At 39.2% G+C, this 16,897-nt stretch overlaps 1 protein-coding gene across 1 annotated transcript; it reads right to left on the reverse strand.

Moving 5' to 3' along the window:
• Positions 1-11,441: 11,441 nt before the first annotated feature.
• Positions 11,442-14,928, reverse strand: LOC119560867 (protein takeout). Its single transcript, XM_037874539.1, has 4 exons — positions 14,709-14,928; positions 13,048-13,157; positions 11,993-12,407; positions 11,442-11,931 (listed from the first exon to the last, which is right to left on the reverse strand). Exons 1-4 carry the CDS (start codon positions 14,770-14,772, stop codon positions 11,780-11,782), a joined length of 741 nt encoding a protein of 246 aa, XP_037730467.1. The 5' UTR covers positions 14,773-14,928; the 3' UTR covers positions 11,442-11,779.
• Between the last annotated feature and the right edge of the window lie 1,969 nt (positions 14,929-16,897).

Genomic DNA, 16,897 nt, shown 5'->3' on the forward strand with positions numbered 1-16,897 from the left:
AGCCGCACTCCACTCACGTAATTGCGAGAGCAGCACCCTCGACACATTTTTAACAGCAAATGATGTCAATTTCCATGCCCGCCAAGGGCAGGAAAATTCCCCAGATGGAATCCGAGGGGATGCGTTCTGAAAATGCTGAGCGCGTTTTGTTATTCTATCGAAAATTGAACTTAATTGGTGCGTGAAGTGTGCACTGAGTGGATTTGATGGCTGCCAGGCAACTATTGTAGTACGGCTGCAAATTTGTCTGCAGCGGCGTTCCATTCCGCTCCCCCATCTGAAACGCCTCCACCAGGCCTCATTATAATTTGCCAGTCAACAGGCAAAGGTAGCGATCAAATGGGACTGCCGAAACACGAGGGCGGAACCTGAATATTACCACAAAGTATTACCAAATGTAATATTTTGTGTTTGCATTATACAAACTGATTAGAAAATGTGAATGGAATTCATAGTATAAGAACCAGGTGACAATTCTGTAAAGAATTACGTAAGCTAGCGTGGCAAATCGTAGTAATTGTTACCCACATGTTAGGACCTTTATTATAGGCCGCTGCACCGGATCCGGAACTTATTGGCAAACGAAGCCAACCCTTTCGGCCGTAGGTGAGCGGAGCTATCTGTGTAATCTCATCATGCCCGACAATCAAATTAATTTGCCATGCCCCAGTTTGCCACGAAATGGCCGAACAACCCTCGGGGCTATATCCAGAAGGACTGACATCCAGGGCTCAGGGCTTCGGGGCTCCAGGGCATGGCATCCAAGCTGATTAGCATAAATTCGTCTATGTCGTTGCTGGCAACGTTGTCGTCTTTTGTCAACGTGTCTGGCATGCCAAGCTGAAAAACTTTGCCAGTTTCCCAGCTGCCAGAAGGTGAGGGAAACTCAAACAAGGCGGGGCAGCGGGAAAAGGAGCAGGCGCTGCAAAGGAGCAGGAGCAGTAGCAGTAGCAGGAGCAGTCACGGACCTCGGCTGGGAAACATGTGTCACTGGGGCCTGTCTGCTTATTGCACGACTAATGTCACTCGCAGGCGGAGGCAGTCAACAAAAGGTGGCCAAGGCAAACTTCCTGGCACAAAGACTGGCTTTTAGACGGCAAATGCAAGTGCTGGAATTCCTTGGCCTGTCCGGGGGATGCGAAATTATTTCCAAGCCACTGACGTGGCTGGGTGAAGGGAGCACTGCAAAGGACGAAGGATAGCGGACGAGCCGTTGCTTTCCAAGAAGTTTTCAGACCTTAGCCGGATGCTTCCACTGAAAACAATTCAATTTAAACTTGAATAGCTGCGGACGATCCCTTGTGACAAGGTTTCAAGCCGGGTCTTCCAATTCCTTTACATAGTCCTCCCATATGAGAAGGTTGTTCTGCGTATACCAAGCGCTCACCTCACTTGGTATATACGATACGGACGAGCACTCTTTGTAATATTGAATATGAATCCTTATCAATTAAATAAAACCAATAACGGGTCGACCCTAATCGCTAAATTTATAGTTAATAAATATTTTAAGCCTTAATAAATATTTTCAACTTTTAATCAATGAACTAAAAATCCACGAGCAAGCAATATACTATTCCTTTCCAGCACTCTCACAGCAGGTACAATAAAGTATGCAGACAATAAAATACAATAATACATATCTTAGGGATAGAACGGCAACCCTTACATCTTACGCATTGCATCGATTCATCGATTTCTTACAGCCGGCGAACCTTCATATCCCAGTTCTAGTTAAAGACGTTTCTTTCTTGGCACCGCTCTGAGGAATTTGTTGAGTGCCTATTTGTTTTCGAATTGTTGCGAAGCCCAAGGGCAGCAAACAAACTCGACATCCGAGGAAGGAATTAATGGGAGGAGGTGGGAAAATGGGTACTAATCATATTTTAGTGCGGTCCAACTAATTGCGGCCGCGGCTTTAAATTCTTTCTCCTCCCTTGTGTTGACACACACGACCCACACAGCGAAACCAAGTGCACTCACACAGAGGCGTCCGAGGACACAGATACTCACATGGACGCAAACCGGCTCACTGGGGAACAATAATGCGGGTAAGGACGCAGGTAAGGGAGGGGCAACAATATACACCTGAGTTCTGAAAATTCACAAGGGCCTGCTGAATCGAGAGGGAATCGAGCTCCAGATACCGCAACTAAGCTATATTATATCGTGGAGATATTGTATTTAATGATAATATTAGTTTCAATAATGTTCAGAACCATTTATGAGTATTTAAAATGAAAATACAGAGGTTTCCAGAAAACAACATAATATATTGCTAGCAACACACTTTAAACTGTTATAAATCACACGTCAAACTGCAATTTAAATTTTCCACCCACGCTAATGGCAAGTCCAAATGGCTTGTCACAATCTCCCAGGGAGTCGTGAGCATTCCCGGCTAAAACGGATAACAGGGTATTCGGGTACAAGGGGCCCGAGAATCGTAGCCGGGCTCTAAAGACGTGTTAATGAAGCAGACATGCGGGCCAGAACGAAGTCGTGGTCTCCGTCTTGGCTCTGGCTTCAGCCCAAGTCTTCGTCGGCGCTGAATGAATTTGTATATCTTGCAAATCATGTTGACTGACGGAGAACATCGTGATGGGGAGTGGGGACGTGGAGCCGCCGTTTACTTTGGTCGGGCAAAATTTGTAAAGTGTTGAGCGCAGCGCACAAACACCCAATCATATTGTGCCATACATATTATGAAAATACCAGGCGAGTGAGAGGCGATCTGGGGTTGTCTGTTCTACTAAATCAACATCATTAAGTTTTCTGTTTATAAAGAAAACACTCGAGCATCGTTGTGAGCTCTTTTTTTAGCCTTTCCGGGGACTCGGTCTTCGGTCTCCAGCTTTTTGCTGCGCCGGAGTATTTACACAAACCGAAGATGCGTGCCTTGTTTTTTTAGGCTGGTTCCATCATGGCCAGACTTCAAAAAGCGATACAGCCAAGTGCCAAACACAAATTAGTAGTAGACGGGCCGAGTTGAAAGTGCCAGGAAAGTGAAGTTTCCTGCATATTTGACTAGCCATTTTACCAAAACGTTCGCCACGCTTTTCAACACGTGGAGATATCAACCGTCAATCGCTGCACCCGATTATTTTAAAGGTACCGTGCCCTGGACTAAAACTAAATCGTATTTCTAATTTTTATAACACCATTTAACATGTTATATTATTTTGCTTACATAATCTTATTAATGAAATATTTTTTTCTTTATACAAAAAATAGTAAAAATAGTAAAAGTTTATATTAGAAGGAAGCGTTTCTGACGCTATTAGGTACATATCATATTGTTTAGGAACGCTAGACGTGTCGATCTAGCCATGTCCGTCTGTCCGTATGAACGCTGAGATCTCGGAAACTTTAAGATCTAGAAAGTTGGGATTAAGCATGTAGATTCCAGAGATTCTTTCCCAGCGCAAGTGTATTTCATCATTGTGTCACGCCCACTCTGACGCACACAAACGGCCCAAAACTGTAGCGCGCACATTTTCAAAGATTAAAATTTAAGATACATTATATTTTATTCCGCCTATCATCCTACCGGCACGCCGAATATTGTTAAAATCGTAATATTAAGTAATGACCTAACGCCTGTATCAAGCAACAACATTTTCAATAACGTCACAGTCAGTAGATAAAATTAAGTGTAAAATATAAAAATGCACGGTAGATAAAAATGTACATATCGATGTTTCTTTGCCTCTACTCGAACCTATACTTACTTTGAAGTTGGTTAGCTGTGTAACGGGTATATGATAGTCGAGGCACTCAACTTCATCGTTCTCTCTTGTTAAAGCTCGAAAGTTAAAATTTGACTTGTAGATTCTACCAGTGCCAAGCTAGCTTCATCCGAGTGCCACGCAATCCAACGGCCATAAAATACAAAAGATAGTGGCGACCTCAGTTTTGTAGGTTTTTGTTTCAATCTAAATTGTATTTTATTCCTTGCAACGACCACTCTAGCGCCCACAAACTGCAAAAGTTCGTGCCTTCGTATACTTTATTTAAATTTTTTTATCGGTACGCCAAAAATTCATTAGGTTGTAAGGCCCCGAGATCCTTAAATGTCAAGGATGCTTAAACAGCAATAAATGCGGCATATCTCTAGTTGTTATTTACATTGACAAACAAACGTTTCGAATTACAAGTTAACGTTATTAAAAACCCAATGTTCACAAGTAAGAAAACATATATTTTAAAATAAATCGGTCTGGTTTTTGTCAGTGTAACTAACTGCTTACTGCCGCAGGCATCCATTATGTGTGTCGAACGAGCGGTGCAACAAAATGCGAGGAAAAATAAACATCAAAGTCACGAAATTGTTTATACAATAAATAAAGTGTGTGTGGAGCACAGCGTCTGCGCCCAAACAGCAGAAGTATCTTAAAGATACAAACAGGCACGCATGCCGAACATGCCATTTCCCAGGACGTTGTGCATCGTATGCGATGGCATTCTCCTAGATGCGCGTATCGCCACTTGCATGCGGCTCGAATTACAAGCGGGCAAATGTTTAAATACTTGAGTGCCGAGTACGAGCATATTAACTTTTACTCAACGCTCAGTGTTTCGAAATTGTCAACACGACAATTCACTTAGATCTGTACTTGCTGCAGCCGCCAGACAGTTTTCCCTTCAGCGGCAGATGCAGCCATGTCATTAGGACTTGCTTCGCCTCTCCCAAAGATTTCTTGGCGCCCCGGGAAAATAAGCCACGCAGAAACTGTGCGGGAGTGCCTAAAAGCTGGTACATTTCCGGATTGCTTAGCTGTCATGTGCACTTGTGTTGCAAAAACTTACTTTTATCTACAAGGGAAGGGAAACTATCAACAAAAAAAGACAAGGATCATTCAAATCGATAGAAAGTTACTTTACAGAAAATAATATCTAAATAAAACAGCTGCGTTAACAAAACACGAGAGAGCCCTAAAGTCGACGGCCTCGACTATCTGTTACCCGTTACTCAGCTAAGGGAAATGCGACGGGATGGAGATATGCAAGTAGCAATGCGACTGTCCCCAAGATTGCAGACCACGCCACAGCACCACCTATCGTATCGACTTTTATTAGCTTGTACCTTTTTAATGGATGGTCCGATATCAACATTTTTTGGCATGCAGGTGGATATTGATAACACTTTTTTTTTTTTTAAGTATAACAAATTCATTTATTTAAGGTTGATCAGCCAACCTAATGGCTATAAAACGTTGTGTACGAAGAGAAATAATTAACATGGATGCATAACAGAGAAGGTGATTAGCAATATTTACAATAATTGAACAAAAACAATTTTATTGCGTTAGGACACGAGAGACATGATAACACTAGTTTACAAAATAGTATTTTGAAACTGCCCCAAGATGGATGTTCGTAGAGTTGGACCCCTAGACCACGAAAAAGATGGCAAAAAAAATTTTAAATGGATACGTTTTTTTAAAGATTGTTTTCAGAAAATTGTTTTGGTATCTCTGTGTTTTTAATTAAATCTCGTTTTGCGCTTTACCATATTAGATAATAAGTTTTAACTTACAAATTAATGTCACCCTTTAATTTCGCCGAATAAAGCTACATTGAGTATTTATTATTATTAAAGTTATCGTCCATACGAACCAAACAACCCATGTTTGGACAAAATCCATTTTGAAATAAATTTAATTTTATTTGTCAAAGCTTTGCCGATAACAGAAATGCCTGCAATTTGAATTTCAGTATAGAGTCTATACCGATCCGATTTTTGCCAACCGATCCGATTTTTGGCCAAATATACGTTTTTTTTTTTAAAGGAAATGACCAGACCGAGAATGGAGTCCTTTTTATAATACATTAAACTAATTCATGCCGAAGCTTCAAAGAATTCGGGTGAGTAGTTTTCCTTTACCGTATTTTCAAAGTTAAAAATTCATCAAATATTGATGGAAATGAAAAAAAATCTAGAAGTCAAAGATACTGATGTAGCTGTTCGACTTCTTCGCAAAACTTTTAGAAGTCATTATTTTCAACAAGTAAAAATATTAAATAGCTCGTATGTCTAACTTGTTTCCTAAAGGAAATTTTTTCGTTGATTTTTACTGCTTTTTTTTAGCAATTGAGTACTTTGCTTTTCGAGTGCTTTTGAGTGCCATCCCCAAATGAAGTCATTACATCAAAAACAAGGAAGAACGCTATAGTCGAGTACCTAGACTATCAGATACCCGTTACTCAGCTTAAGGGACCAAAGGGAAATGGAGATATGCAAGCAGCAAAGCGAGATTTAAATACGCCACCTACCGGCGGTAGACAGATTTAAGCGTTCTGGGCGTTAGAGTGGGCGTGGCAAATTTGTTTTTGGATCAATCGATAGGTATTGACGAGATCAATACATTTCAGTTAAAATTTTTCATTTAGCATAACAATTGTGGACGCCACAGGTTTGGGCGGTTTGTGGGCGTTGTAGTGGGCGTGGCATATTCGCGTGACAAAATTGCGCTGCGTACAAAGCTTCAGAATCTAAATCTGAGATCCCGATTCTCTATCTTTGATAGTTTCCGAGATATCCACGTTCATACTTACGATTTTTTGAAGTTTGTGGGCGGTTTGTGGGCGTTAAAGTGGGCGTGGCAAACTTTTTTTGAGTCAATCGATAGGTATTGATGAGAACAATACATTTCAGTTAAAATTTTTATTCTAGCATCAAAACTGTAAGTGCCACAGTTTTGGGCGGTTTGTGGGCGTTAGAGTGGGCGTGGCACTCTACTGAAACAAACTTGCGCTGCGTAAGAAGCTCAGGAATCTGCACGCCAAATCTCAATAGCCTAGCTCTCATAGTTTCCAAGATCTCAGCGTTCTCTAAATACAAAAGATTTAAAGTTATAACTCAACTTTAGTTCGAACGATTTCTTTTTAAATTTGAAGCTACATAGCCCTTGAGATTTTCCCACTTTGTATATGTAACGCTTTTTGCCATTAAAATTAAAATTAAAATTTGGATGTTATTGAGCGATAAGAAGACCAACCCGATTCAGTTTAATATAAACAAGGAAGAACGCTATAGTCGAGTACCTCGCCTATCAGATACCCGTTACTCAGCTTAAGGGACCAAAGGGAAATGGAGATATGCAAGCAGCAAAGCGAGATTTAAATACGCCACCTACCGGCGATAGACAGATTTAAGCGTTCTGGGCGTTAGAGTGGGCGTGGCAAATTTGTTTTTGGATCAATCGATAAGTATTGACGAGATCAATACATTTCAGTTAAAATTTTTCATCTAGCATAACAATTGTGGGCGCCACAGGTTTGGGCGGTTTGTGGGCGTTATAGTGGGCGTGGCATATTCGCGTGACAAAATTGCGCTGCGTACAAAGCTACAGAATCTAAATCTAAGATCCCGATTCTCTATCTTTGATAGTTTCCGAGATATCCACGTTCATTTTTACGATATTTTGAAGTTTGTGGGCGGTTTGTGGTCGTTAAAGTGGGCGTGGCAAACTTTTTTTTGGGTCAATCGATAGGTATAGATAAGAACAACACATTTCAGTTAAAATTTTTATTCTAGCATCAAAACTGTAGGAGCCACAGTTTTGGGCGGTTTGTGGGCGTTAGAGTGGGCGTGGCACTCTACTGAAACAAACTTGCGCTGCGTAAGAAGCTCAGGAATCTGCACGCCAAATCTCAATAGCCTAGCTCTCATAGTTTCCAAGATCTCAGCGTTCTCTAAATACAAAAGATTTAAAGTTATAACTCAACTTTAGTTCGAACGATTTCTTTTTAAATTTGAAGCTACATAGCCCTTGAGATTTTCCCACTTTGTATATGTAACGCTTTTTGCCATTAAAATTAAAATTAAAATTTGGATGTTATTGAGCGATAAGAAGACCAACCCGATTCAGTTTAATATAAACAAGGAAGAACGCTATAGTCGAGTACCTCGCCTATCAGATACCCGTTACTCAGCTTAAGGGACCAAAGGGAAATGGAGATATGCAAGCAGCAAAGCGAGATTTAAATACGCCACCTACCGGCGATAGACAGATTTAAGCGTTCTGGGCGTTAGAGTGGGCGTGGCAAATTTGTTTTTGGATCAATCGATAAGTATTGACGAGATCAATACATTTCAGTTAAAATTTTTCATCTAGCATAACAATTGTGGGCGCCACAGGTTTGGGCGGTTTGTGGGCGTTATAGTGGGCGTGGCATATTCGCGTGACAAAATTGCGCTGCGTACAAAGCTACAGAATCTAAATCTAAGATCCCGATTCTCTATCTTTGATAGTTTCCGAGATATCCACGTTCATTTTTACGATATTTTGAAGTTTGTGGGCGGTTTGTGGTCGTTAAAGTGGGCGTGGCAAACTTTTTTTTGGGTCAATCGATAGGTATAGATAAGAACAACACATTTCAGTTAAAATTTTTATTCTAGCATCAAAACTGTAGGAGCCACAGTTTTGGGCGGTTTGTGGGCGTTAGAGTGGGCGTGGCACTCTACTGAAACAAACTTGCGCTGCGTAAGAAGCTCAGGAATCTGCACGCCAAATCTCAATAGCCTAGCTCTCATAGTTTCCGAGATCTCAGCGTTCATCCGGACGGACAGACAGACGGACAGACGGACATGGCTAGATCGACTCGGCTAGTGTCCTGATCAAGAATATATATACTTTATGGGGTCGGAAACGCTTCCTTCTGCCTGTTACATACTTTCCGACGAATCTAGTATACCCTTTTACTCTACGAGTAACGGGTATAAAAACCTTTCATGCTTACCTTGAATGCCCAAGAGTATGCACCATTAATTTGATTATACAAAATTCTTAGAAAATACTTTAAAAGTAAAAGAATAACATTTAACAGGTACTAGTGGATTTTCGAACCATTTGCTATCCGAGTTTTGGTCCTCATTATCGTTCCCAGCTGTACACAGTTTTTAATCCGAGCCATAAACCCATTTCCAATTTGGTATTTGCACTCCCGAGACCAACACCATAGGAACACAGTATCTATTATCCGCCGCACATTATCTTTGTCCATTTTGTCTCTTATCCGGTCTACGTTATCTTAATCCATTCCGCTAAAATTATCTTGACGCAACGCCATCTATTGCTTGGTTTCACCGATTGATTTAAAAGTATTTTTTTCATCTGTTCCCATTTCGAAATCTGCGCTATCCGAACACGTAGTATCTACTATCCGGTCTACATTATCTTAATGCATTCCCCAAAATTATTTTGAAGCAACGCCATCTATTGCTGGTTTCACCAATTTATTTGAAAATAAAACATCCACTGCATATACTCTTACCTCTTCTCACAAAAATTAATTCAATCCAACGCCAATTTTATATTTATATTTTTTTGGTTGATTTACAACTAACAATAGCTGTAGCTTGTTGTCCGTATTTTAAAAATATCTGGCAACTAATTTCTTGTTTCTTCTATATATTTTTATAACCTCTAAGTGAAGTTTTTCCCAATTTTAAATCCAAGTTTCAGATCTCATTTAAATTTTAATTGTGTTGTCACTTTCGAAATCTACGCCGCCATCCGAACACTAGTAATCTATTATCCGGTCTGAAATATTTGCATCCATTTCTCAAGAAATTATCTTGACTCAGCGCCATCTATTGCTGGGTTTCACCAATTGATTTAAAAGTAAACAGCCCTGCATGTATTTTTATCTCTTCTACTAAAAATAATTGTTTCAGTGCAACGCCATCTATGCTAGGTTTTACTGATTGATTTAAAAGTAAAAATAACCGCAGCGATAACGATCCAATACCACAAAATATTAAAATTATTATTATAATGTAACATTTTATGATGTGAATTAAAATAAATAGATATTTATACTTTAATTACTATTATAAATCTATTCTTAAATCCTTCGCCATTATTTTAAATCAATTTTTTACACCATTTTTAATCAAGTGATTCCATATTATATTATCCGGTCCGTTTGAAGTTTTTTTTATGGCAACGCCATCTGTGATTGGTATTAAATCATGATTCAAAACTTTATCTCATCTGCAGTCCTGTCATGTTTCATAGCAAGTTAAATCAACGCCATCTACGTTAGGTTTTACTAAATCACTTAAGACAAAACTGCAACTGCAGCCCATAAACTTTTCGTATCTTAACTCATTCACCGCCACCTATGTGTCGTATCTGGCAACACTGCCTCTACTCTAGTGGCTACGTTATAATCTCTAGTGATTAATACTAATATATTGAATATGGGCATTTCCAGGGGTCGCGAACGTAGGTTCGTACGGAAATAAAAACAAGAAAGACTCAGAACAAATTAAAAATTTAATTTTCAAGCGTTGGAGTTTATATGCTAAAAAGCACCAACCAAATCATTTTTTTTTATTTTTTTTCCGATGATTCCTATGGGAGCTATAAGATCCCGCCGGCTAGTGATCCTGATCAAGAATATATATACTTTATGGGGTCGGAAACGCTTCCTTCTGCCTGTTACATACTCTCCGACGAATCTAGTATACCCTTTTACTCTACGAGTAACGGATATAACTATACAGCCCTTGAAATTCCTCAACTTTGGTTTGGATGATATTGAGCGATAAAAAGTACAACCCGTTTTAGTTCAGCATGAATGCTTCATGCATATGCAACACTAACTGACGACAAACATTCTTTTTAAGGAAAAATGTAGAAGATTGTTATCGAAAACTAAATACTAAACATTTTTTGTAATAAATCAATTATTAAAACTAAAAAAAAAAAACACCTGTATATCGAACTACCGATATCTAACTAAACATACTTTATTTAAAGTCCTAGATTAAATGTTTTTATAATTAATCGAGATTGCTTTTGGCTCGAGAAGCCAAAACCGATTTTTTTCTCGATATCAAGAAGAAAAAGTTAGTAGATAAAATTCTCAAACTAAGAAGAATCGAATCGAAGAATCGATTTTTTTCGTTCTTAATTTTTCTCGGTGTATCGTAGATGTGAAGAAAACATCGCTTTTCCGATGTTTTAACAGGCAATCATCGATGTAAAATCGAAAAACATCGATGTTTCTGCACCTCTAGCTCTAGTGTATCGGCACCTTGAAGAATGTTTGTAAAGTTATTGTTGCATACTTTTGTAAGAAAGATTTTATGTTAAGGGAAACTATTTTTGATTGTTAAACTATCAAAACTGCACTCAAAACGTAAACGTATATTTGTTAATTATTACTATTATTTTAACTATTAAGTAGTAAACAAAGAAAAAATGTATAAACAACTACTTTAAACGGTAAAGTACTATTTTTAAGAGTTACAAAACTACCTGCATTGGTCAGTTTGCCCAAGAAAATATTTTTGTGTGACATGTTGGCTCTACTAGTGCCTTGATCTTCAGCCGAGTGCCAAGCCCACTCTAAAGCCCACAAAAGCCCACGACGCTGAGTTAAATTTTATATCCATGCTCTCCAAGGGCCTATGTTCATTCTCAGTGTAAATTTCATTTAGTTTATTTTGTCAATATCTATAGACGCGCGAAATGTGGGTAAATTGTTAACAAGGTAAATTGGTTAGCTGAGTAACTCGACTATAGCGTTCTCTCTAGGGCAGAAAGAATATCACGGGACTTTTAGTTAAGCTTAGTAATACTTCGTATTATTTCCATATGCCAGATTGAGCCACATTTGTATTTGATCATGTATTGAAGTATTCCCACGGACTTCGCCATTATCACTATGACGCTCGTGCACACCGTTCATAGCATTAGATAGTAATGTTCACTTAAATAAATCTTAGTTTAGACTAACGAACTATGATCTGGAACACCTAAGCCTAATCCACGTAGAACTGCTCGACAGGAACGTTCTTTAGCAGCTGGTTGGCAAGCTTTCCAAATTCACTGGCCAGCTTCTTCTGCAATTGAGCCTGCATGGCTTCCAAAACAACTTGGGAGTTTTCGCGTAAGAACAGATTGGTAGCCTCCACTAGGGGATGAATAAGAATTAATTTATTTCAACTTGTTTTAGGGAAATGATGGACACTTACGTAGAATGCGGTTGTTATTAAAGGCACCAGATATGCTCATTTTAACGTCCTTAACATCCAGAACTAAGCTGAGAGCATCGATGTGCAAATAGTTCTCACCCTTGGACGCGTGTATCGATGTCTTTCCTGTGAGATCGGCACTCACACCCTCGAAATTGGCGTGGAAGTCTCCACCTCCGGAAGCAGGCAGGATCAAAAGAACCCCGGAGCTGGTATATTTTGCCTCGATCTTCAGCTTGGGCATCACGATTTTGGCCTTGAAGGGCTCGCTGCCCTCGCTCAGTTTTAGGGATTTAACCTGGAAGTTGCTCGCCCCGAAGGCCTCCATGTTCTTCAAAGTGATCTTGTATCCCTGGGGACCCTCTGTTAACTGTAAGGCCAGGGTATCCATCTTGAAAGGCTCCACAGACGGCAGCTGAAAGGGGAAGGAGTTGAGATCATATCAGTCGGGGCTGTGGAAAAGTTTTGTAGATAACTATGACTAATTTGAATTTGAACTTTAATTAAATATTTAAAGTTACTCCGAGTAATTTATTCGAGTATATAAGTACTGTAATTTTTCCATTTAAGTGGCTGGTCAATACGCTAATCTTGCCTTACACTGATCGTATATTTATATTTTTATTACACTACTAGCAAGTAGTATATTTTTTTTGTTTTTAAATGACTCATCCTTACTATGAAGCTTTCTGTAGTTTCATTAGAACAGACAAAATACAAGTGTCAAAACTGTAACACAAATAATAAAACATCTGTTGCTTAAATAAATACGAAACTTTCGTTTTCAAGAGTAGTTGCTTAAATTGGTCGATAAATAAAATGTATTACGCAAAAAAATTTTATATAAATATTTGATTCGAGGTACTCATGCATATTGCACCACTGTGCAGAGAGTTTTTTCGCGAACAAACACATTATGCAAGTGTAAAAGTCCCAGTGACTTTCATTTGAAATGCATGTTATGTAACTGAAAACTCGTTTGCAAAGAAAACGGCTTAAAGAAAAGCAAATGCAAAGTACACTGCCTAATGAACTACAGGAGAAAAGTCACTCACCTGGATATCGGGAATGCCATTGGCCAGGTAGGGCTTCAAGTGTTCAATAGCTCCAATAAAACAGTCCACCAATTTGGGATCATCCCTGCGGCATTGTTTGATATAAGCGGCTGTAAGAGAATCGAAAAGTAATTAGCATAATCTCATGGTAATAATTGCAACCAAGACTGTAATTGTGTTCCTGATTGCTAAGTGTGTTATCCGTTGATAAAAAGTGATATTTTTAAGTAAGTACTCATATTTAATTGGCTGGTTATTTTGTTTGCCTTGCCGGTTTTTATTAGCTCATTCGGAAGAAAAACACCGAGAAGTGTCAACAAAACGGAAGATCAACAACAACCACAGACTTAATTCCTGTAAAGTTCATCGACTCTGCAGACGAGCTCGAAAAACAAACTCGCAGCCACTGCGGCCTCCAAACCGAACGAGATCAAAATCAAGATCTCGATTCGGCTAAGTTTCGGTTTAGTTTCGACGGCAAGGTTGCCAAGAAGTGCACCTCTAGAACCTGTTGGAGCCGCGATTCTGTGGCACATGACACACATTCGTGGCCACAGCCGGCTATTAGGTTGTAGCTGGTTTATCATTAACTCGGCCATTATGCCTGGCAATATTATTAGCGCCATTCGACGGCAAGGCGAGCTGCAGCGGGAGCGATTAAGATTTCAAGTTGAAGGCTGTTCAACGGCCACGGCTCGCGTTAATTAACTATGGATTTGGTTCATAGTCTGCATTTTGAGTGCTTACATTTGTATACCCAACATTTCGAGTGCGATGCGGAAGCGAATCTTCGTGTGGAGGCATCGGCTGAAAAGCCGGGGTTTTGTCCTCTTTTTTGTTTTGTTTCGCTCATTTGTGGAACAAAACCGTGTCACCTCATGAAATTATCACATTTTAATTAGGGGCTGGATCCAAAGAACTGGCTGCAAACTTGACATCTGACATATTCAACTAGATGCGATTGCGATTCTTGTACACAAATGGTGTGAAAAGCCAACGAAAGTGCTAAGCCGTACTGAGCCAGTGAGATAATTCGCAGGTCGAGTGCTAAGAAACTCTTAAAATTGTAAATTTCGTTGCCCACAAATACGACTGAATACACTTGTAAAGAACACCTCTTTGTAATGAAGTAGGTAATATTATCTTCAAAAATTTAAATTGTGAACTCTTTGTCCTCAGGGTCCAAGGGTCTTGAGCAAATCGGTTTTACCGGAAAATGACTTATCTCCATAGCTGGGTTGTGTTTAGGATCGACAGTTCACTACAGGTCATAAAGCTTACAGAAATTTAAACAACTTAAGTAAAAAGTTGGGAGCAAGCTGTGAGGAATTGCAAGCAGTTTTTTTACATTGACAAGTAATACTATTTATGTGATTTGCCCCGACTGTACAATACGAACGTTCTCCATTTTTCAACATTCTTTATAGTGTAGTACTAACACTTTCATTACAAATATTTTTCTTTCTAAGTAGTAGTTAAAGTTTTATTAAAAGGCATTGGAACAAAAATATTCCATTAAAAATGGAGTTTGGCTATAATTGAGGACTTATGATTATTATGATTTATGACTCTACGCTGCTTATTATTTTTCATGGGACAGATATTTAACTAAATCCTGGTTATATTTCTAAGTACTTAAATAGCACTCTACCCCAACTTACGGGTTTCAGCCTGCACTATCCAAAGCGCTTGGATCACAATTATAAGGCACACAGATTTAACCATTTTGGGCGGAAAAATCACTTAGATGCGATTTATAAAATATGAAAATTAATCTTCAGCAACACGCAACGAAGTCGGAAACTATAAAGTTGTAAACTATTTGGGAGTGAAGTGGTCGAACGTCCGTCACCGCGAAGCTGAGAACTTAAACTGCGAGCTGGTTGCCGGTCGATCGCCGATTTTAAAGCCCCTAAAGCTGCAGATCGCAGGGGAAATAAGACGAGATGCAAACCAAGCCGAGCTCAAGTCCCGCCGTCGGCGTCTGCGCCGGCAGAGAACTTCAACTTTGCCGATATGGGTATATAGTATCTGATGGGCCCGAGAGGCCTGGGCTTATTGACTGACTGACCGAATGTAATGCCGCTTCTTGGGTGCCCTCTTCTTTACTTCTTTGACTACTGTGCAAGATTTTGGCTTGTTTGCCTGTTTGCCGAGTGCCATAAAAAGCAATTAGGCAATTCTATTTTCGCAACCTCCTGTATGCAGAGGTGCAGAATTTCAAAACGAGTGTTTAGGCTACCACCTGATGAACTTCACTTATGGTTAACCTTCTGTTAAGCGACCACAAAACAACCCTGATTGCGGTTTGCGAAAGAAATTATTAACTTCTAATTACTCATAAACATAAATAATCCGAATATATATATGCTTAATGTGGCAAAGATCCGGGGAACAAACTTAGATATCTTCAAGAAGATAGCACTTTGGACCTCATAAAAGTGTAGAGTTGTGCAGCTTCCTTTTTATCTAAAAGCCTTGGGATAAGTAGAATATAAGACTTCTTAAAACCGTAACAAGGCAAGCTGGCCAAGTAAACCAAATTACCTGTACTCGTGAAAATGTCTCCGCCTCTAATTAAAAATGTGTGCGACGCTTTAATTGCCCATTTGAGTGAGATAATAGATGTGTGCTTATAAGGCGGTTCGAAATCAGAGGGACCTGGCTTTTGGAATACTCTACCTTGCAAAATGATCGGCATCTTATTAATCAAATGGGGTATCCCATTATTAGGTTCAATCTTATTTTTGAAGGCATAAGGAAAACATTTAACACTATGGGCTTTTTACCAGCAATGGAAATACATATAAAAAGAAGATCCCTTTGACTAAAGTATTCCTTATTTCTTTTACGTTTTATTAAATGATACTCTCTTCTTAGCCTTAGCTTTATTAAAACAAATCTGTGCCGTTTTTACATTGATGAAGAGGATCATTTACATCTTCCCTTGATAAGATTAACTCACAGCCCAAGTAATTGGTTGTTTCACTGCTAATTGACCTTCCAACTACTGACTCATATTGCAAAGATATATCGGATAGTTAACATGTTTGCTTATTAGCAGTTGATTAAAACTGCTTAGTCTAGTCGATGTAGAATTTACTTTTACTTGTTGTTCATCGAATACTCTCCTCACGCTCAAAATGAATTATTCATGGAGCGGACGAGTTCCAGCATAGAACTACAATATTCCTGATATACCAGTCTGAATAGGATTCTTTAGCTGCTAGTGAGCCACTAAGCGCAAGTATGCCAATTTGGATGACTTATTAAGCCACGCAGTTAGCAACCAGCCACATTATCCATGCAACGCTTAAATATGCAATTCATATTAAACTGATAAAAAGGTCAAACAAGGTACACCACATGCTAAAACGCAGTGAGAAGAACTATTGAATTATGTCCAAAATGAGTTATATTTTTTCTCTGTGTGTCAGTTATCTTCAGATAATTTTGCCGGGAAACTAAAGCACTTAGTTGAACCACACTTTGCACTGCGATCGGAACATACTGAACTCTTAAACTGTTTACAATGGCCCTGAACACAAACAAATAGAGTTATGGGGAAGTATAGGCGAACTCGATGGGAAGTCTTATTTGTTATACAAAGGCCTCTTCGCCGATTCTAAAGCCTGCTGTCACGTCTATTCACAATACGAATAAATGTGGTTATAAATACACATCTGTGTGTATATGTATCTCTACAAAAGACGGCAGAGAATAATGACAAACGCGTAGTGAAATGCAAAATGTAGGAAGAAAAACATTTTTTAAGTCTCATTGTTTTACTCATATTGTTGTTCCTAACAATTCCCACCTGACTTTGATGCTTCGAGCACACTAACCGTCG

This window comes from Drosophila subpulchrella, unplaced genomic scaffold (genome assembly GCF_014743375.2).
Source record: "Drosophila subpulchrella strain 33 F10 #4 breed RU33 unplaced genomic scaffold, RU_Dsub_v1.1 Primary Assembly Seq354, whole genome shotgun sequence".
NCBI classification, from domain to species: Eukaryota; Metazoa; Arthropoda; class Insecta; order Diptera; family Drosophilidae; genus Drosophila; species Drosophila subpulchrella.

Bases quoted from the DNA above. Each gene is read 5' to 3' on its own strand.
- LOC119560867 (XM_037874539.1), bottom strand. From the start codon at position 14,772: ATGGTTAAATCTGTGTGCCTTATAATTGTGATCCAAGCGCTTTGGATA. The intron at 13,158-14,708 runs GTAAGTTGGGGT...ATTCTCTTACAG, and splicing joins GATAGTGCAGGCTGAAACCC to CCGCTTATATCAAACAATGC. The intron at 12,408-13,047 runs GTGAGTGACTTT...TTCCCCTTTCAG, and splicing joins ATGGCATTCCCGATATCCAG to CTGCCGTCTGTGGAGCCTTT.